Source organism: Pseudorasbora parva, chromosome 13 (assembly GCF_024679245.1).
Source record: "Pseudorasbora parva isolate DD20220531a chromosome 13, ASM2467924v1, whole genome shotgun sequence".
Lineage (NCBI taxonomy): Eukaryota > Metazoa > Chordata > Actinopteri > Cypriniformes > Gobionidae > Pseudorasbora > Pseudorasbora parva.
The window spans coordinates 36613249-36636782 of record NC_090184.1 but is presented as its reverse complement, the minus strand read 5'-3'; the positions used below and the strand labels follow the sequence as shown (position 1 = coordinate 36636782).

The 23534-nt window shown below is 35.8% G+C and overlaps 1 protein-coding gene across 4 annotated transcripts in view; it reads right to left on the bottom strand.

Annotated features, from left to right (window-relative positions):
- Window positions 1–23475, bottom strand: part of dennd2da (DENN/MADD domain containing 2Da) — a 24689-nt gene extending 1214 nt beyond the window's left edge. The window contains exons 1-15 of one of the 4 annotated variants that reach the window (XM_067414230.1): window positions 23268–23475; window positions 14336–14392; window positions 14108–14173; window positions 13876–13959; window positions 11704–11799; window positions 10721–10896; window positions 8502–8614; window positions 8340–8409; window positions 7996–8073; window positions 7324–7464; window positions 2504–2652; window positions 2229–2400; window positions 2085–2135; window positions 1897–1978; window positions 32–280 (exon numbers count right to left, since the gene is read on the bottom strand). In XM_067414230.1, coding sequence (XP_067270331.1) covers window positions 32–280; window positions 1897–1978; window positions 2085–2135; window positions 2229–2400; window positions 2504–2652; window positions 7324–7464; window positions 7996–8073; window positions 8340–8409; window positions 8502–8614; window positions 10721–10896; window positions 11704–11799; window positions 13876–13959; window positions 14108–14173; window positions 14336–14384 — 1576 coding nt within the window. In that variant the 5' untranslated portion in view covers window positions 14385–14392; window positions 23268–23475. Of the gene's footprint in view, window positions 1–31; window positions 281–1896; window positions 1979–2084; window positions 2136–2228; window positions 2401–2503; window positions 2653–7323; window positions 7465–7995; window positions 8074–8339; window positions 8410–8501; window positions 8615–10720; window positions 10897–11703; window positions 11800–12415; window positions 12610–13875; window positions 13960–14107; window positions 14174–14335; window positions 14393–14537; window positions 14564–23267 lie in introns of those variants that run through there. The other 3 variants (XM_067414232.1, XM_067414231.1, XM_067414233.1) reach the window with 3 other exon arrangements.
- Window positions 23476–23534: the final 59 nt, after the last annotated feature.

The following is a 23534-nucleotide window of genomic DNA, read 5'->3' as shown; positions in this document are numbered from 1 at the left end:
ATAACAGTAAGCCAAAGGGTGCATGTCTCACCTGTGCCGTCCTGAGAGGCGGGTCTCTGCTCCATTTCCTGAATGAATAGGTCGAACATCTGCGTCGCTACGAACTTCTTTACAAACCGCCGCGTGCTCTTGGATTCTATAGATTTACAGAAATCTGTTCGCTGGAACACGCCCCGGTTGTCTTTGCTATTCCGCACAATGTGTTTAGCGAAGTGGCCGACAGTCTTGATAAAGAAGGGCAGGAAAGCTTCTGGGACCACCCGGTTCAACTCCTCAAGACCTGAAGTGATGAAGACACAAATATATACACTTGATTTAAATAACCGTGTGAGAAAAATAAAACAGATTTATACATTGCTCTGTGTGGATTATGTGCAGTTTCTAGGGTTCATTCGTTTGGTGTCCGCTATTTTCAAAAGTAATATTAGCGTTTAAAGTGTTTCCGGAAATGTCTAATAAAAATAAAATCATAGCCTATATATTGCATTGTTATATAATGTATTGACTCATGAATTAAATATTTACCATCTTATATTTTGGATAGTTGGTTTTTTAAATAAACACAGACAAAAACGTTTAGGGCTGGACGATATGAAAATATATCAAACGTAGAAATAAGGGATCACCCGGAAAGTGACGTCAATGCATATCCTCTATTTGGCAAGATTTGCTATAAATGTCCTTCGGAGCTCATGGTCAACTGTACAAAATACTTAGCTAGCAAATTCAGCATGAACAGAACATTGCGTTAGTGTTTTCTTCACTGATGTGATGTACGCCAGCTTCTCGAATTAATGTTCATTAACAAATTTCAGGAGGAACACGTTCATATAATGAAACCTAATTAAACATGAGTGGAGCACATTCAGTTAATCAATTCAATCAATGATGAGGTGTATATATACAACAGATACTCCAGATTCCTAGCCTGGAGCCCTCCCCTGGACAGCACGCCAAATACGCATTACCTTTACTCTATTTAATTTGATGAAAGTGTGAACTTGTGAACAAAATAAAATAAAATTAGGGTGGGACTTGATTTTGTCCATCGGAAATTGTTTGGATCATTGGATGGTTGTGGTTGGCTATTGCTGTGATGTCATGTGAGTGACAGGTTGTCTCGCCCTCGCACCAGTAAGTTATTTTGATTAAAGATTATCATGGCACATGAATTTAAAATATTAATAATAATGTGCACGGATAAATCATTTATAATAAATAATGCAATATTCCATAAAAATAAGAATTGTTAAAGGGGTGGTTGCATACGATTTCACTTTTTTTACTTTAGTTAGTGTGTAATGTTGCTGCTTTAGCATAAACAGTATCTGCAAAGTTTCAGCGCTGAAAGTTCAATGCAAACGGGGATATGGTCTTTTAAAATTATGGCAGTTAATGCCTACAAAAACGGCCGGTTTGGACTACAACAAGCTTCTTCCTAGGTTGGTGACATCATAAACCCTAGCTAGTCGCAAACGTGACTTCTGCCCATAATGGTAAAGGCCGTGGCGTTTCCGGACAACCTGTGCTGGGCACTTCAGCCAATAAAAATACAGGAAACTACATTTGGCCATCTAACCAATCTAAGACCATTGCGTTTTTCAGAGGGATGGGCTTCATAGAAGCAGGAAGCAAACGAGCCGTACGGTGGAGACAGCGATGTGGAATAAAGGTCAAATATAAGAAAAATATGGCGTTTAAAAAAAGAAGTATTTAGACATGTTATACTGCACCCCATAAACACAACCAAGCCTAGAAAAAAAACACGGAACCACCACTTTAATTTTGACTTCAAGTATGAGTATTATGGGAAGTATGAGTCATGAGAAAGGGGGAAAAAGGCTTGCCTTAGCAAACTCCACTAAATATAAAGTAGGATACAAAAAAGTTACTTACTTGATTTCTCATTTTTGGCACTGAGGGCCTGCTTGATTTCGTCTTTGAGTTTGTGAGGTAATATTGTGTCCTCATCTCCTATCTGTTTGGAGAAACATTTCAACCACAGTCACCCACACTACATTCATCAGTCCACTTTCATGGAAGCAAAATAAAAGATGTCCTCTAAGATGGGAACATGAACTTACAGTCTTGATAAATGTCTCCTTCCTGCCTTCTGACAAGTCAACAACAAGCAGCTGGTGAGTAGAGGAATTCATATATCAGCCTGCAGGGTTTCAAATGTAAATCGCTTGTAATGTTTTAACAGTGTCAGGAGTCTGGTCACTCACATCAGTCTGGTCAGTGACCTGATCTGCGAAGCGTTTCTGGACACCCAGCAGATACGGTGTGGGTGCCATGATGACGTCGATTAGGATCTCGGGAACGATGGAAATGAGCGTGTGCTGCCAGATGAATGGATGCAAGAGAACAGCCACTGCGTGGATGACCTGAGACAATGTCCTGCAGACAGATCGAATGGGTTTGATCAATGTTATGCATATAAAACAAAGCAATAACTAAAACCTGTGTGTGTGTATGTGTGCGTGTATGTTTGTTTTAGTACCCAAGCTCCTCAGCGATAAAGATGATCCTCCGCTCAAGTACAGCAGCTGCGAAGACCTTGAGCACCGCCTCGTCTGACAGGCATCTGAACAATGTGCTGAAATCTACATGCTCCAGCCAGGAGTCTGTCGGACGAGTCAAACTGATGATCTATAGAGAGATAAATATATACTTTATTATAGGGAGATATTTTATTATAAAGAAAGGACTTGTGGGTGTGCAGTTATATTCTTTCTTTATAAAGTAGTTTTCCTTAAATTTCACATCCAAAACTTTTGTTCGCTTCGATACTTTGTTAAATGAGTGGATATTTTATTATAAAAACAGTGAGGGATAGCTAGAAGCATTTTCTTTGGGACTGTACTTGTGACCTTGTCTTACTGCGTGAAAAGAAGCGATATGATTTAGATTCATCTTTAGCAAATTAGTTCTGATTCTGACACTTAACTGGTTCAAAATGACCTACTGATTCATTTGAATCATTGCTAAATAATGTTTTAGTGATGGATGGATTGATAGACAGACAGAAAGATAGAATGACAGAATAATAGATCACACATAAATATATGATATTAATGTATGGTATGTACAGATCACATGAATGGAGTGTTACATAGAAAATGTGCTGGAGGAGAAATTCAAGCAGAACCAAGTCAAGTTTGTACAAAGCATGAGGGCATGCCTGCATGAAACTCATCTTTGACCCTTTCCCTTGAGCTATTACTTCACTTCTTTTTTTTTTTTACTACAGCAATTTCCTGCTGCTCTGACAGAGCTGAGGAGGTTTGTGTTTGTGATAGCATGTCTCTGCCTGCTTGTTTGGAATTAGAGATGAATTACTTTACCCCCTTTTAAGGTACTCTATATAACACTCTATGGGTAATAATTATAAGGGAAAAAACACAGAAAACCAACTTTTATTATTTTGCATGATTGTATTCTCTTGCATTTCATTTCCTCTTCCTTTTTGGTTGGAAATGACTGACTAATAGCAGTTTATGTTTTTGCTGTTGACTCAACTGCTGTAATACAGTGGAAATAGAAAGTGCTCGAAACTCCCTCCACACGTCATATCTTGCAAATAAACACAATGATTGTGTGAGGCAACGATTTCAGGGCTAAAAGTGTGGCAAAAGGTGTTCATGCACAATAGAGTGCTGCAGAGATAACATATTGTAAGGCAGGTGCCAGGACGTCTGGCCTGAGAAACAAAGCACTTTCTAAGGATTAACATTTGAACACTTTCCTGCGACACCATACCGATACACTCACACCTCAACCTCACACTCTGCATATCACCCTCTGTACTTGTCTTTTCTCCCCTTCCAAGAACACCAATACAAAACATATTAAAGTTGGCCTCCCACAGAGCTATAATTCAGGATGCCTCCTATGTAAATATGTGCCCTCCTTCACGGATGTTGAGAACCCATTCAGACACAAATTCTGATTGCCCATTTGTGACCCCCTGAATAAGAGATCAGAATCTAATTATAATTACAATAACCACTATTTGGTGAGTCGGTTGAATTATCTGGGTATTTAAGGAGATGTTTTAGAAGGATCAGGGCCGAATCTTTATATGTTTGAATTGATTAAAATTGCCGTTATACATTTACCTGACTGTTAATAAATTGTGATTTAATAAATGATTTATTCTGACTTTCTCTGTAATTATTAACTATATTCTAGTATAATCTATAGATTATGAATGGGTATAATTTCAACAAAGAGTTAAACAGATTAATTAAATGTGTAGTTAAACTATTAAATATAAATGACCAGGGTCCTGTACCATGAAGCTGGTTTAGCTGGCTAGCCAGATTTGTTTAAGCTTAGTTTGTGCCAATCCTGGGTTTTAGGTACCATTAAAGTGGTTTGGCTTTTAGCTGTGTTCATCACCATAGTAACTTACGCTCCAGAGCTAACCTGCTCTGGGGCAGGTTATGTTCTGGATTAGAGATCTCAATCTGAAATTGGACCAATCAGCTGTGAGTAAAGTGACACACCTCTGATGCAGTGTCGCAAGTCACTCCCCCTGTTTCTACTCCAAATTAAAGGTAACTGCATAGTAAATGGTTTTTAAAGACTAAAGTGTCTGGCTTTTAACAATGCTTATTTATAAAAAATAATAATTTTGAATGATTTAGATATAACTTATGTAATTATTATACCTTTAATAAATTACACATTTATCATTTTAGTTAATCAATCATTAATAGGCACTTTGTTAAAATTAATACATAAGTCATATAAATAACATCACCTGCATAAAGTCATATGGATAAGCTTTAAAATCAATAAATAAAACTAGCCTATTAAAAAAAAGAAGCTTACTAAGCTTAAATGTTCAATTTTCTCTATATCAACTAAACTAACTTCATAACTTTTACTTGCATTGACGTATACTATTTTTCTTAAAGTTGTCCTCTTTCATAGACAGCTTTTCTTCTTGCTGTGTATTTTTTTTTATTTTAATTCTCAACATTTTTCAATCATGCAATATTCTGCAGAAGAGAGAAATGAATCTCACTGATTGTCTCGCGAGAAGTTCGTCTCAGTTCCACAGCGTGTGATTGGCTGTTCACTACTGATGTCACAGCTAAACTCCTGAACTCAGGATCAAAGCCTGAGTTGACAAAGAAAGTGGAAGATCAGCATCATGGGACCAACAAAGCCTTAATACAATGGTTTGGTTTTGTCAACTCAAAACTAATCCTTTAACCCTGAGTTTGTTAAACTACCATCATGGTACAGGCCCCAGGGCAAATAACCAATACATTGTAATCTAAATTTGAGGTCATAATAAATTGGAGCCAGATTAAGTTAAATTGGAATGAAATCCCTTTGCCCAGCTGAAACACCGAACGTGCAGTGACCTTCACCCACCAATCGTTTGCCTCCATTGGAATGATTTGGGCGGGCTTACAATATTATGTAGGCCAAATCGGAAGTTAGCATCACCCTGATTCCCTCTACAAAAGCACAATAGGATTTTCCATTAGATTACTGCAGAAAATAAGGTCTGTCTCTCACAAAAGCATATGATTCTTACGCGTTATTCGTTGTGATAATCTTCAGAAATAAACACAAGTGAATTTTGAAGCATAAATACAATTAACAGAAGTCAAAACCTAAATGTGGGCTATAAAAAAACAGTACACGATCGCATGACTTAAAAAATATATATAAAAAATAACAGTTTGCAAGAGAGGGATTATAAACACAATGAGGCTGTGAAAGCATAGATTCATTTTCCAGTTTGGATGATGACGTTTAATGTCCTCTGAAGTCCCATTTAGCCACTTTTTAGAAAACGCTTTTCAAGACACATATAAGCTTAAGAAAATCACACGAGTAAAATCCCATTTTTTACAATACACATTGACTTCAGGACCAGGGGCCTGTACCATGATGGTAGTTTAACAAACTCAGGGTTACAGGATTAGTTTTGAGTTGACAAAACCAAACCAATGTATTAAGGCTTTGTTGGTCCTATGATGCTGATCATCAGCTTTCTCTGTCAACTCAGATTTTTCTCTGTCAACAGATTTTAGTAACTGTTAATTTATTGTATGTTTCTATTTCTACCTGCCCCGGGACTACGGGTGGAAAATAGCAATTTGCTAAAACCCGGTGCAATGCATCTCTCCTTGCTATAAACAGGGCTAATGTTTTTATTGTGCACTGTCCCTGTTTCAAATAAAAGTAATAATAATAATACTAACTCAGACTTTGATCCTGAGTTCAGGAGTTTAGCTGTGACACCAGTAGTGAACAGCCAATCACACGCTGTGGATCAGTGGAACTGAGATTCACTTCTCGCAAGAGAAGCAGTGAGGTTCATTTCTCTCTTCTGCAGAATATAACATGATTGAAAAATATTAAGAATTTAAAAAAACTTACAGAGCAAGAAGAAAAGAGCTGTCTATGAAAGAGGAGAACTTAAAGACAAAATAGTATACGTCAATGCAAGTAAAAAATTATGAAGTTAGTTTAGTGGATACAGAACAAATTTAAGCTCAGTAAGCTTATTTCTTAATAGTTTTATTTATTGATTTTAAAGCTTATTTGTAGACTTAATGTAGGCTATTTATATTAATTTTAACAAAGAGCCTATTGATGATTAACTAAAATGATAAATGTGAAATTGAGTAAGGGTATAATAATAATCAGAAGTATGTCACTTTACTCACAGCTGATTGGTCCAATTTCAATTTGAGATCTCTTATCCAGAACATAACCTGCCCTAGAGCAGGTTAGCCGTGGAACGTGTTACTATGGTGATGAACATAGCTAAAAGCCAAACCACTTTAATGGTACCTAAAACCCAGGATTGGCACAAATTAAGCTTAAACAAATCTGGCTAGCCAGCTAAAACCAGCTTCATGGTACTGGCCCCAGAGGTGCTAAAATGCTAACATGTTTTCAGGAATTGGCCTACAAAAAGTACTTTCTCCCTGCACCATTCTATACGGAGTCACTCAAACCCTAATATCAGCCAGGTGGCATTTCCATTTTTAAGTATTTTATTAGAATAAAAAATTACAGGGATGATCAATGCAAGACCAATACCCAAAGAAAATGTGTGATGAGCATGACTATAAAGGCTCCATTAAAGGGATAGTTCACCCAAAACTGTTTGGTTACCCACGTTCTTCAAAATATCTTATTTTGTGTTCAGTACATGAAAGAAATTCATACAGGTTTAGAACAATTTGAAAAGTAAATAAATAATGAGAGAATTTTCATTTTTGGGTGAACCAGCCCTTTAAGACTGACTAGTCATCCAGCCATATTGTAGCTTTATCTTGTTCTTACCTCAGTGCCTCTTTCTGGAATAAAGCTTTTGATATTGACAGTGTGTCCAGGGGCAGGAAAAGCCGCCTCCCTCAGGCTCTGCATAAATGGGTAAATCATCGCCATAGAGATCTTTCTGCGTTGCTCCACCTCATCAAAAATCTAAAATATGAAGCAGACAGATTAATCAATGCAGGGAATGCAGGATTCAAGAAAAAGACCAAAATACATTTTAAAACATATTCTATTAGAAAACATTTTTTGTATGTATTTCTGATCATATATATATGATCTGACATACAAATATGTTAACATACAAATATACAAACATACAAATATACATATATATGTTTTGAATATGACATACAAATATAAGTTTTGAATATGTCCATTTCTTTAAGTTCACATTAGCTTGTCTTTGATGTTTGTCCTGAACAAACAAACTCAGTTCCAGTCATGAGTGTGCATTCACTGAAAAAAGTACCTGCACAAAGTTCAGCTTAAACAAACAAACAATTCTCCAACAATTGAAGCATTAAGCTCAATGGACAGCTCAACACATTAGACAACCCATTTTCAGACTCTGAATTAACACAAAGTCAGAACAACAAATGGCAAATTTCCCAAATACAGATCAAACAATGAAGTACAAAGATATTTATATTGACTGTGCAATAAATGATTCTGTTTTACCTTGGAAAAGAGTCCAAAGCAGGCTAAATTACTAATGATACAGTAGGCCTCAGGCAGACGGGCACCCTTCCCATAAGGCTAAACAAGAAAAAAATAACAAGAGAAGTGAGAACATCTGAAAGATATTGACCGTATTTGTGTCTTTTCATGCATTACAAAAAAAAAAACAAGTCTGAAGAAAGTTGTGATTTCCCTGTTGCTATGTTGTTAGAGTGATGTGGGTGGTTGTTAGCGGGTTGTTATGCAGGTTTAACACCTAACACTAGGGATTTGTTCAAATCACTATCTGTAATTATGAACAAAAGTAAAAGGAAGTATCATTAATGAGTCCAGGCAACATTTACCAGCAGCCTCCTACAGTATCCATTCTTCCTCGATCCATCAACATCTGTAAGCACGAAAGAGAATGTTTCACTGTGAAATAGAGAAAAGAGAAAAAATGAAAAATGCACTTTTTGCCTCCACAGGGCATGCTGGGAGAAATAATGCCACAATGGTCACAGTACCTGGGATACTCTGTTAAGGGCGCCCAGTTAACACCCTCCGGAAAGCAAAAGAGTGTGAGCGCTTTTAATGTCTTCTCCTCCTCCTCCCTCTGAAATCGCACCATTCCATCCTTCTGTGCTCATTACAAAGTGAAAAAGACTACATTAATATGCATCAGGGACAAAAAAGGCAAAGGCAAGGATTCCCCATGTCTACAAGATCATCTCTTTCATTAATTATATAGATCTGATCAATCAGAATGATAATGAATGAGCTATTTAAACTTATTTTCACACTTATTTCTACCACGAAAGTTGTCATTTCATCTCTACTCCGCAATAAAAAAAATTGTAATGTCTAATGGCAGTCTACAATATAATTTTTCACAATAATTAAGGCCCGTTCACACCAAGGACGATAACTATAACGATAACTATATTAGCATCCCCACCAGCGGACGATATCGTTCTGTTATTTCTAAGCACATGCTTGTCTGCCACTTTAAATGCTCGAGTTCATTACAGCAGGATGGATTCTGATTGGCTGTCAATGTTTTTATCATTTATCCTCTGGAAAAAAAACTTTCTGAAAGTGATTCAAACGATATTGGTTTCTCTGTCCCATTACTGTAATAGCTATAGTGTAAACTCCTCTATTCATTAATTAACTATCTTTATCATTATCTTTATAGTTATCGTCCTTGATGTCCATTATGTTGGGTATTACACTATCATTTTCACCTTTATAAGAATTATATATATATATATATATATATATATATATCATTCTTATAATATATATAAAATATATAAAATATATATATATATATATATATATATATATATATATATATATATATATATTAATAGTTTTATATTAACAATTTACATTAATAGTTTTAATTCACAATACGTTTTTTTTAAAATACTTATACTTAAATAAAATGATTCTAAACAACCAAATTTCACTCCAAACTTCAATTTTACAATCTTAAAAAAACACCTTAAGACACAAGACAACTTCTAATAAAACCCTAAGGTTCCATTCAAACAGAATGTTTTTATTTTTTTGCGGTTAAAAGCGTAATGGAACTGAAAAAAACGCCTGCAAGGTCTAGAGATGTGTTTTTAAAAGTTTAGCTTCTTTTCATTTGAGCGCCGCTTTATTAGAACCCTGTGTCATGTGTGAGACACTGCAAAAGATGCGAGTGCAAAGGTCAAACACATCAGTCTAAGGTATGTTTGCACAGAAAATCAATGGAAAAGAAATGCAGTGGAATGCAAAAACGCGTGTGAACGGCTCCTAATAACCATAATAATAAGTACATTTTCTAAGAAAAAAATCTAACATTTCCATTATATGATGTTATGAAATGTTGTTTCGGAAAACATTTAATACATCCCGTTTTTAGATTATTTTTTTTTACATTTTACTTCTCTGGTTATGCGAATGTTAAGGCAATATTACATTTGATCGTTTTGCAAAAATATTAGGAATGTTATATATTTGAAAGTTCAGAACATTCTAAAAAAAAAAACATTTCGATGACCGTCCCAACCCAAACGTTTAAAAAAATTCAATGAACGATATAGAATTTTTTGTGCTAACATTATTGATAACAAGACAGCTTTAAATGAACGTTCTATTAACATTACTAGAAATCATCTTTGGTCAAAACATTGCAGGAACATAAACCAAAGTTCTGAGAACGTTCCGTTAGCTGGGAATCAGGATCATGATCTGTTGTAACATTCCTCATTTGTATGTCAGGTTCGATTTAAATCTTAAAAAGATAAATGTAATACAAACATTAAAAAATTAGGTTGTACTTTATTTGAATGCGTCTGTGTTACAGTGTAATTATGCATTTAAGTACTGAGTAATAATAATTAATAATTAATTAATTAATTAATAATGTACTTACTATAAGGTAAGGGTTAGGATGAGGATTTGGTTTATGGTTAGTTGCATGTAATTATGCATAATTAATAGTTATTAGAGCAACCTGTGTAAAAAGTACACTGTAAAATAAAGTAGTACTAAAATGTATAAATGTATTAAATTGTTATTGAACAGAAATAGTTGCTGATACAATGCGACGAAAGTACTAAAAGAGTAAGAAAGTTCAGAAAAGTTCCCACTTATAACTAATCACGGTTGCTTATTCACGTTCTTTCCCAGCTGAAGTTATAGGCTACATGTGTCTGCATGCAGAGCTCACACGTTTTGTTTGTATCACCTTAGGGAACTGATAGATGATCTGTGGCTCATACATCCCATCTTTGTTCTTCTTAGGCCGAACCACCACCAGATATTCGAAAAAGAATTGCCCGCTAGCGTATCGCTGCTCCTTTGCCTTTTCTTCCACGGGAAAGATCTCTGTGTTAACAGGTAGATCTGGTTCCTTACTAGTTCCTACAAAAACACACATAGGTTAGCTGCTGTGATATATTTACTGAGGCTGTTTTCATGTAAACGCAGAGGAAATACTAGAAAAAAAACAACTGTTTGTAAAGGTCCGATTTTTGAGCGGCTCTTCAGAAACAGCACTTCAAACGCTGAGCCAAACTAATTAAGAAATGAGAAAGATGGAGCTCTTCTGTGAATTTCCGTAACATTTCCTTTTGAGCCTGCTTTTTGGCAGCCTCCCCCAACGCTGAGCAAACAAAGCTGACTGGAATACCACAGGAGTCCACTAAGTCAGAAAGTCTTGTTCGAGCTTGACTTGCCTCACCATAGAAACCCTCAATGTGCCTTTCTATACACAGCAGAACAAAAACTTCTGCTCGTAACTGAAAAGACAAGAAGTGCACTAAAGAACAGATGCAAATCGTGTGACTTTGTGAACTTCCTTGTGACTTCATAAATTAATTTTAAATGAACAACACATTACAAGCAAATCAAGTCGAAACCAGTTTGAAGGACTCTAAATCTTTTAGGCATTTTGCCCTACGCTACGTACACTACGAGGCTGGAGAATGAGTCATGGTGAAATGTTTTGACAAGGTTAACTACTTTTATATGCAATATAAAACAAGTGACCACAGCTAAAGATAACAGAGTTTGTTGTGTATTCATTAAAAGGGCTTTTTGGCACTTAAAACATACATAGTGTATGATTCAACTGAATTTATAAGAAAAGGAGCTTGAGACATTTAATTCGGTAGCTAGATATATGTTTGTAAAGATTATAAAGCAATACTCAAAATAATATTTCCTCACTGTCTTTGTTGCCTTTCCCACGGAAGGATGTAAATAAGGTACTGAATCTCTTCATTGCTCCCATATCTTGTTGATCATCACCTGGAAGAAAGACACCTGAGAAATGACGGAACATGACATTTAATTAATTGCACATTTGCTTATTCAGTTTATTAGGCAAAGATGTTGGTTTTCACAGCTGTAGTGTAAATTGTAATTTCAACAAATGTAAATTACTCTTTCCCACATGACACATTTCACCAGAGAGTCTTGCAAAACCTGCTGTTATAATCTAGAATCTTAGAAAAAATTTTTTTTTTGAATCTTTCCATATGCTGGCTAATCAAGCATCAATATCCCTTATGCAATTTTGTGACAGCAACTATTCAACCAGTCATACAGCACATGATAGATAGATAGATAGATAGATAGATAGATAGATAGATAGATAGATAGATAGATAGACAGACAGACAGACAGACAGACAGACAGACAGACAGACAGACAGACAGACGATGATAGATAGATAGATAGATAGATAGATAGATAGATAGATAGATAGATAGATAGATAGATAGATAGATAGATAGATAGATAGATAGATAGATAGATAGATAGATAGATAGATAGATAGATAGATAGATAGGATTCATTAAAAAGAACATAAATATTTCAACAATTCATGTTATTTTGATTATACAAAATCACTCAAGCATAGTGTTATTGAACTTACTCCGGTGTTTACGCGAGTTTGCCTTCGTTGCTCTTCTTTTGACATTAGTAATTCCATTCATGTTCCAATCTCTTTGCGTAAATATTTATGTCGTGGTCTCACGGCAGTCTTTCCCACGGACGGCGCGAGATCACGGTACAACCGAGAATGCGTGTCTGTGCCGCGCGCAGTCAGCATGTATGCCCCCTGCTGATTCACGAGAAATGAATCAATTGTTCACGGATGTTCAGTCGAACCTATTCGCAAAGCTTTTGTGAATCACTAGACTGTTAGAGAGAAGAAAAACAACCCTACTTGATAAAACGTAATCGAAAACATAGTAATAAGTAGCTTAATTAAACAAATACCAGGAGGGGGGAGAAACGAGGGGACGTAACGTTACGTGGAAAAACTACAGAGCACTCAAACTAACGTGTGAATCATTGTAACTGTTTTATTGAAACGAACTGTTCGAACGAACCGAGTCAGTGAAGTGGGGGAGAAGAGCGGATCAGCGGATAATCACTAAAGATTCAACCGATGACTCATTTTTAGTGGGAATTGTTTTTCTCAATTACAGTTTGGAGGATTATAGTTATTTTAAGTGTATAAATATAGTGGGGTTTTTTGTCAGATTTTACATATAGCTTGTAAAAAATACTGACTATATTGAACATTATTTTATTGTTTTCTTTGTCCTCATGAAATATCACTCGGGTATATATTTCATGAGGGAAATTATTTTCACATTTAACTGTAGGTACTCTTGGGTGATTTTTGTAACAAAATGACAGCAGTAATCATTCAAATTACATTTGCTGCCTTCTTGACCGTGGTGTCTCTTGTAAAAAAGATTTTCCTTTTAGTCAGACTTTTAAGTTGCTAAGTTAATAATAGCCTAGGCTACTTGTGTTGTCCTATCTTCTAGCTTCACTTAGGTTAACACTTTGGTATAGTAATCCATAAGAACATTCTTAGAGGCATGTTGTTCCATCCCCTCATTATTTGCTTAGGAGTTATAGACTCATTTTATGTAGCCAACTATATATAGGCCGACTCAAACTAATTCATTATTTAGCACATTAGGGTTTGCAGTGTATATTGAACACAAGTGCTTTATGAATAAGCCAGTTCATAGGCAAACACACACCACACAGACAATTGGCAGCATACACCAACAAACAAGTTGGTCATTTGATTTATAATTTTATGAAAAATTACTGTCATTTTCACACTGCCCCAACCAGACATAGACAAACGCTGAGTGAACATGTTTAGTCAGTTGAAAACAAACCCTGACCAACTCTATCAGACGCCGACTGGTTTACCACTGATCCATCAAACATATTTTTATCTATGCGGTGTGAATTGATCTGTTCTGAAACACATTTATTGCCCATATCATGACTACCCCAAACTGATAGGACGGAACAAATGCATTGGCATGAAAGTCAAACAAATTCAGAAGGTGAAAGTCTTACCTTTGTTGGTCTCAATTCCTCCATCTGAGAAACTCCGTATCTTATCTAGTTCAGAGACACCATCTTCTAGTCCTTGAGACCTTTCTGTAGGCCAAAACAGATAGCTGAACTTTGTACTAGTGCCTAAAGTGTGCTAATTCATCTGTACACTTATCTTTTAACCTGGCAGTCTATTTACAAAGCAGAGAACATTTGGCTAGGTAAAGAAAGGTGTGCAAAATGAGCAACTTACGTCGTTCACCTCTGAAAGAAGAAAATAATCTCCTTCTGAAAGGATTTTCCCCATCATCCGGTCTAGCTATAATAGTCAAAGAGACAAATAAAAGATCAGGAGTTTTTTCTTGACCGTGTAATGTGAAAATATTGTGATTTGGAGCACCCTTTTCTGCTAATAGCATTAATAGAAAATAAGAATATGCATTAAAATTGATTTATAAAAAAAAACATAAACTCTACTTACTCTTGGAACGCAAAGAGGAGAACATCCATGTTCTCCTGGATGATGCCATTGTGCCACCTACAAAAAACATGTACACACACTTATTCATCAAGTTCCTTAGAACAACATTATCTAAGGTACTATAAAGCAAGAAAATTCATTGCAATTTGTCTAAAAATATTTCAGAGAAAACCGTGCCTTGCGTTATGTCGTCGTTCCTTACATGTGAGAAACTTTCATAGTTTTTTCCCAAGGACCAAGGTCATAGTCCATTGGGTCCTTAAGTAAATATTAACTCAACAACTGTTCTTCAGTAAGAAGTCGCAACACACCCTTTACTGCAGAGATCACCGACATGATTAACCTCAAGCCAAATCTAACACGTTTTTTAGGCCTGCAGTTACATTTATGAGATATTAAATATTCCTATTTTATGAAAAGTTCCTCACAAATACATCATGCCCATGTGTAACAGAGCCCAGTTACCAGTCGCTTTGCGAGTAAATCTGATTTCAAGAGTTGCTCTAGCGACTGACGCAAGGGGTTGTAGTCTTTTGCCACCATATTAGCGCGTCCAACCCTCATGCCGGCAGACTATGGTTCAAGTCCTGTTTAGAGTGGGCAGGTTTGAACTGGAGGGGTTACATTGGTGCCGTGACCCAGATAGTAGTGAGGTTTAGGGGGGTGATTGTATCGGAGGTCAGCTAGTAGTGCTTTTCGAGTAAACCTCACTCCTCTGATCTCAAGAAACCTGGGTTCGAGTCCCGCTTAGAGCAGGCATATTCAAACAGGAGGCATCACACATACACCAATTGAGGAGGAAACTTAACAAAATGAAATGATGTGAAAGTTTTAACTGCTTTTGCTGACATACAGCAACATGTTCACACGTCTAAGATTAAGTTACCACAGGAAGTGTCTGACTTGTGGTGTCTTAAGAGAGTAATGGTTAGCGCTTAGCTGAGTCAGAATATATGTTCACTTTAATGTACATATAGCCATGGCTTGTTAAAATAATCTTCATTAGAGTATTTTTATATAAATTCTGTGTTTGTACACCCATAATTTAACACAAAGAAACCTACATTGGGGAACTAAATCAGTAAAAACCTGTTAGCCACATTCAAATCCAGACTCAAAAAACATCTGTTTAGCTGTGCATTTACTGAATGAGCTCTGAGCCATTGTACGTCCGACTGATCACCTTATCTATGCATCATTTCTTAAATTCTTTTTATAACTGATTTCGTTTACCTTTGTTATTTTCTTTGGTTATCATCATTCTATTATTTTTAATTCTCTTTACCACTCTCAGAAAAAAAGGTACAGTGCTGTCACTGGGGCGGTACCCTAAGGTACAAAAGTGAAAAGGTACATCTTTGTACCTTACTCACCCCTAAAAGATACATATTAGTACCTTAAAAGGTACATATCAGTACTCTAAGAGTGCAAATTAGTACCTTAAAGGTACATAGTAGAACCTTAAAGGTACATATTAGTACCTTTTCGGTTTTGTACCTTAGGGTACCGCCCCAGTAACAGAAATGTACCTTTTTTTCTGACAGTGCATTGTATTCTTTTTCTTATTCATTTTTATCCCTATTTTAATTCCTTTCTATGTAAAGCACTTTGAATTGCCATTGTGTATGAAATGTGCTATAAAAATAAACCTGCCTTGCCTTGCCTTGTTAAATGGTTAATACTTTTTTTTTAAATTTAATCAGGCAATAATTATACTGAAATACTCTATAAAAAATACTTTTTACTTTTACCTTATTCAGTTGATAAAAAATTCATAGTAAAAACATTTCTAATGTTACAAAATATTTGAACTTTGTACACATTAAAGATGACTGAACAACTGATAATATGTTTCATATACACTGAAAAATGTGCATTGAATTTAGATGAATTTGTGTACATCGGTCCCATATGACTCAATTGCGTTAAACAAACATAATTTGTTCACTTGTTCAACTTCAACATCATGGAATGAATACATTTTAAGTGACTCAATTAAGTAGTTTCAAAGTGAATTTTATATGACTCCCTGTCATGATTCAGACATTAAATTTCATATATTTATTCATACACATCTATTTTATATGCTTTGATGTTATACAGCTGATTTATAGTAGCTCTAGCTATAATTGACAATCTTTTAGCTAGCAATAACACACATTAGCATATTAAATGCTAAGCATTAAAAGCTCCTTCAGCAAAGCCATTATGCCATTAGATATATTTGCCCAAAGCAAATGTTCCACTCTTCTCCACAATGGTAACCTACAATCATTTAAATTGTTCTGATGATTCTATTAAACTATTAAACATAATCAAGTCTCCCTATTTCTCATCTTGTGCAAAAATACATAAAAAACACTTCTACATATAAATTAACAACATTCCCTCGCTCTTGATTTAGCCATATGCAAATCATGCTGCGACTAACAAGCCCCTCCCAGTTTCAGTTAATGCAACACAAATCATTCATGTAACACAACACAAATTGATTACGGTTGACTTTAATTTGACTTATATTTAAGTGGATTAAACACAATCAAATTAAGTTTGGACAAAATGTATAGCAATTGTGTTGTTTTAGCTCATTTTAATTAAGCAATTTGAACAAGCAGTAAAAATATATATATTTTCAGTGTAACTGTAGTGTATCAGCATATTAGAATGATTTCTGAAGGCTCATGTGACATTGAAGACTGGAGTAATGATGCTGAAAATTCAGCTTTGCATCACAGGAATACATTTCATTTCACAGTATTACAGTTTTTACTGTACTTTTGCTCAAATGAACCAAACAATGGTGTATAATTTAACAAAATGTTGTTTTAAAAAAATTATAAAAACATACAATCACAAAACTGCCTGAAACATTGTCACTGTATTATTATTGTTAATAATTTAATGATAAATTAATGACAAATTCCTAGTTAATTTGCTTTGTATCAAGTTCTGTAATGTTTAATAAGAATCCCTGATCTCTCCCATACATTTATTGCCATGTTTTCGTGTAAGACGTGGTCGTTAGTATACTCCGGGTCTTTTTTTAGCTTACTGTATTCCCCACAGGATGACCTCAGGTCAGCAGTAGGTCTTCCTGTTGCCCCAGTGACTCCATCTCAGCAGTTATGTGGGAATATTCTGAGGATGCACTTCATGACTTTTATATGTTGTTCAAGCCTAGTGCAGATTTGGACTTTAAGGAGCTCCTTTATCTTATTTCAGATTCAGAGAGTGGGGTAGTTGTTGTTGGGTGCCATAATTTCAGAAATTTTTCTCCATTCCCCTTTTTGTCCAAGATCTCTTATTATAGGCTAATAGAACTTAGTCAAATCGCTGATGGCTAAATAAAGATTTTTGGAAAAATGAAGGTGTCAAAGAATCCTGGTTTTCTATCCTTTATGGCTCAGATCAGAACTGCCGATTGCTGGGAAAGGGATTCCTTGATTCCTCCTTCAAACATCAATCAATCATTAACTCTTCCATTCACTCAGCACTCATTCTTACTCGCTTATTACTCAAAATTAAAGGCCATTCATCATGTAATGAATGTGGTGAGACAGTAGATGACATCTGAGCTTTTCACACTACACTGTTATTATCCTACTACAGCTCTTCCCCAGCTAACAGGGAATGTTCTCAAAACTTTGGCAAGGGTCTCAACAAACATTCTTCGTTTGTTAATAGAATGTTTGTTCATTGGTTTTTAAATGTTCTCAAAATGTTAGCACAAAATGCTATTTATACATTGTTCTTGAAGTGTTTTTCTGCAACATTTTAGTTGAACATTTGTCTAATGGTTTTTAAATGTTACCACTTGTTTCAGATGGTTTCAGAGAACATTCAGCAATGATGTTTTCATAACTTATTGGGCACATTAGCAAAACATTCTTATAACATATTTTTGTTAGCTGGCCAAAATTGATCTCAAACCCCCTTTATCCCCGTTTGTCCAGTTGTTTGTCTCTTTATCTACACAAGATCTGACCTCAGATCAGGATACTCCCGAATCAACATTCAAATTATCTTGTGAAAGGTATGATGTTGACTCAGGAATACTGTAGCTCTGAGGAATGCAACTCTCTTTTAAAGAAGGCTTAGCAAACAGATGTTCCTGCATGTCTCACACACCAAAAACACACTCAGACCCTAAAAAGACACTTACTGGAAAAAAGCATGTTCATTTGGAAGCACCTGAACCAGGTGGCAATGCTTTTTCAGGATTAGTTTGAACTTTTAGTTAAAGGGATTGTTCAGCCAAGGTAATTATGGCAAAAATATCCAGTAAAACAAGGCACAAGGCATATATACTGTCTGCTGTCATGGTTGTTTTGGACTTTTGGAATAACTATCACTTGTATTTTATGACAAAAAAAAGTTATAAGGTTTTTTTGAACAAAATAAAGTGTAATTAAAAGAATTTTAATTTGTATGTCAACTATTACTTTAATTTAACTATGTAACATAACAGACTCCCTTTTTAAGTTATAAAAATATAATTAAGCTAAACCTTACAGTGCATGGAATGAATGACAACATATGGAATTATTTGATATACCATTTAATACCATTTACCATTTAATTTACATGATATACCATTTAATTTTATGCAATAGGTGGGTAAAATGGCCATAAATGGGTAGTCATATCAAATTTGCATATTAAAGGGTTAGTTCACCCAAAAGTTTAAATTCTGTCATTAATGACTTACCCTAATGTCGTTCAACACCCGTAAGACCTCCATCTTCAGAACACAATTTAAGATAATTTTGTTGAAATCCAATGGCTCAGACAGGCCTTCATTTACACCAATGTCATTTCCTCTCTTAAGACCCATCAAATTCACTAAAGACGTCGTTACAAAGCCCATTTCACTACAGTGGCTCTACAATCTTTTTATGAAGTGATGAGAATAGTTTTTGTGCAAAAAAACAACAACAACTAAATCACGACTTAGGCCGATTTCAAAACAAAGTTTCGAACACGACCCGAATCGATTCATTCGTTTTGAAATTGGCCCATTAAGTTGTTATTTAGTTGTTATTTTTTGAGCTTGAAAACGATTCCCGTTGCTTCATAAAATGATTGTAGAGCCACTGTAGTGAGATGGGCTTTGTAACGACGTCTTTAGTGCCTTTTATGAGTCTTGAGAGAGGAAATGACATTGGTGTCAATGAAGGTCGGTCTGAGCCATCGGATTTCAACAAAAATATCTTCATTTGTGTTCCGAAGATGAACTGAGGTTGTACTGGTGTCGAACGACATTAGGGTAAGTATTGACAGATTTTTCATTTTTGGGTGAACTAACCCTTTAATATTCTTGGGGCAACATAGCCTAATGAAAAAGAAGTGTAATAATTGGTGTAATAATTGGCAACATTTCCATAATGACATTCCATAATAACCTAATATTTCATAGAAATATGCTATTGCTAAAATTCCTTTCCCTATGGCACTATGGAAGTCAATGGCTATTAGCTACCATCTGGTAATCATTCTCTTGTGTCTCCCAAAGTGCCTGATAAACATGTCCTGGTGTCATACAGTGACATGTCTGAAATCAATGCCGTTTTGTATCAGAAAGTAATATTTTGATTAGAAACCCCATTTTCCTGAGATGGTGATTTATGACATAATGTGCTAAATTTGATCACTAAATGAATGTCAGTCATCAAGGAGAAATTGTTGTCATGGTTAATGGACAAACATTTGCTATTTCTGAAAAGGCCTAAATGTGCTCTTTACAGGACATCAAAACTGTGACTTGTAAGTAAACTGTGATTTGTAGCCTTTATAATCTGCACTACAGTCTACAGCTGACAAACGCCCATCCTGTCCCAGCCCAGGAGTGTATATTGTGGACCTGTCCCAAATCAAATGGCACCCTAAACCCTCACGGTCTTCCTCTGAGTCCGCACTTTCACAACGTAATGCCGCTTTGACTGCCGGGCAGAAGTCCTCTGCGTAGCTCACACTGTGTTGCTACTTGCTAACTCTCACGCATTTGGCAAATTGCCAAACCTGCTTTTGCTATTAAACAAAGATAAGCTTTTAAATTTTTTAATGAGTTTTAATATGAAATTCAAACAATAGCGTTTTGGCGCTAATGTGGCGTAATGTTAAACCCAGAGGCAGGGGCGTAGCACCAAATTTTGGGCCCTGGGTACAAACCATCTTGCTGGGCCCCCGTACCATGTATGTGTATGTATAGAAAACTGACTTCTAAGGCCCCCCTCTGCCTCGGGCCCTGGTTACTCAGTACCCTTTATCCCCCCAGTCCCACGCCCCTGCCCAGAGGCGTTGAAAAGTTGCGGCATATGCTCTCATCTCCCGGCGGCGCGCAAAGTCACGTGTCATAGAGCGCTCATACTTCCAGCGCTGTGTCAATGCATTTGAATGGCTTAAGCGGATACACAAGTTCCACTATACAGATGTTTGCAGCAAGTTTTGGTAAACAGTACAGCATAGTGTTAGTTTGCATTGATTATTAAGTCAGCCATTTTTACAGGATCGTTTTATTATGGAAAATGAGAGATGCTGCAACATTGTTAACATTAATGTTATTAGTTAGTCACACTAATACTCATTGATGGTCAAATGTGACCATACACCGTAACTTTTTTCAATTAAATACATGTTCTATATTTTAGTTCAATAATATTTATTGTATATTTTGGGAGGAGATCTTTTGGTACTAAACACTATTTGTGCAATAATTATTGTCAATAAATGACCACTTTAAATATTTTTCTTCTAATATTTTTCTTATTTATATTACAATTAGTGTAGTAATTAAGGTTAAAATAGAGAATTCCAATTCAAAGAGGCAAATTAGAGTCATTTTGTGGCTAAAAAAATAATCATGTTTATTTGTAATGCCATTACCCAGTGCCAGATGGCTCTTTCTTTAATATACATGTATCTAATCTAGTTGCTCCAAAAAGTATTGCAGTCTTTGCATTCTAATAAATATTTAGATATAACACTAGATTTATTTAAATGTGAAAATTTACAACGTTAATAACTTGCATTCTAATATTTTAATGATAGCCTACTTATGATACTTATAAGCACACACGAATGAATAGTAATGAATAATTTGACCCAAGAAACGTTGAAAATAGTGCTACGACAAACATTTTTTTTCCTTATTATGTACAGTAGTATATGGCTACATATAAATACTGAATCAATATCGAAAGCATCACCCCCAACACACACACCCCACCCAACCGCAACAAAAAAAATCTCACTCCAAACTAAACTTAAAAGTTGTCAACCCAGCAAACTCGCGGGCTCAGCTGTTTTAAATGACGAATGGGACACCTTACGGTCTTGTGGACTTAACGGACACGCGCATGCAATGGCCATTATAAGTCCACAAGACCAAAAGTGCACATGGTGTGTCATTTGGAACAGGGCCAGGGGCTTTGTGAAATGTGTTGCTCGTCGCCATACGCCACTGGCTTTCTGAACATGCGCAGAACACCATGCTGGACGAAGACGTGTTACAAAGTCCTGTTTACAGAACTGGTACGATTTAGGCTGGCACGACTGACATTGAGCTTTTAAAGTGCATGTAAATGCATACAGATTTCACTAAGCACAGAACTACAAACCCTGATACAAACTGAATAGGAATTTGAGTAGTGCTATTGACTGGAAGCAGCGCAGCGGCATGTCAGTCAGCAGACAAGCATCGACACGTGCGGTACGCACCTTTCCCTTAAAGCAGCAGGTTATTATTTAATGGTAGTTTCTCCTTTCTGTACAGGAGGGCTGTTCAGCGCGGCAGGGGCAAAGGTGGGTAAAATTTGGCGCTTGATCATGATACAATTATTTAATTACACCCTAGTGTTGTTATTTTTATAATAAAATGAAAACTGATCTGGTCATACAATTACCAAGGTAGATTCCTTTACAACAACCTCTTTACAGTCTCTTTACAACCTCTAGAGGGCAATGCAGTACTATATGAATGAAGTTACTGTGTGTTTCTTTCTTATTTCCCATAGTTTTAAAAACTGTAAAGAAACAAGCTTATATATTTGGACATGCTAGCAAGAATATTATGGGGGGGGGATGTTATCTGGGATCATGCAACATTAAACAATCCTTAGTTCACTACAGTCTGTACAGCAAGCATCCAGTTCATTAACACTACAATGTGTTCTTAAAGGGATAGTTCACCCAAAAAAGTTCTGATATTCTTAAAATTCTAAAGTACTTTCTTCATCACAAAAGAAGATATTTTGAAGAATGTGGGTAGCCAAACAGTTGCTGGTCCCCAGTGACTTCCATAGTATATAGAAAAATTTTTTAATGTGAACTATCCCTTTAAGAGGAAGTTGTTAAATTTTTGCTGTTTTCACTACAGGAAACTTAGCAAAAAACAAAACCTTGTGTTGAGAGTCATCTATAGCTCAAGTAAATTACAACAAAGATTTTTATATATTTTTATGTTTGTATAGATCCATTGAATCAGTCACTTTTCTTGTTTGACTTTACTAGTTTTTCCTGTAACTTATGTGTTTCTACAGAAATGCAACACATAAAATAGGCAAATTGTTAATTTTGCATGTGAAATTTTCATAAATTTCCTTCAAACAGAATTTATGTGCAGATAAAAACTTCACACTGATACAGTGTATGTATTACTGCCTCTACATTTTTTGGTATTTCAATAGAGGTTTACTACTAATTTCCTTAATGTTTCCTGTTTATCATTAAATAAACACATCAAACACATTCAGTGTTTGAAACTGAAACACATTCAGTTTCAAACACATCTTGTTCATTTACAATAGCTTTCGTGCTGTTAACTGACGTCTAACAGGTGTTTCTACGAAATGAAAGCAAGCATTACAGGACATCAAAGGATATCACACTCATGTGGCTTGTAGGACAAAAACACAGTGTGTTCAAGGTGACTTACCTTGTGAGCGCGCTCCTGTGCCTCTCCGATTTGTAGCTTGAGAAGGTTGGAAATCCTCGGTTTGATTTGATTAAATATTTACCACATCACCTCAGCGTGTTAGCAAACAGGTCCACAGAAAAAAAGACGTCCCATGCTGGTCTACCTGCTGAACCAGTTTCTTCTATTTCTATTTATTTTCTCTTGAACCACCTGGAACTAGTCATCTCCTCACTACCATGTGATTCTTTTCACTGCCTTTGTCCTCTCCCAGTCTTTGTACAACTG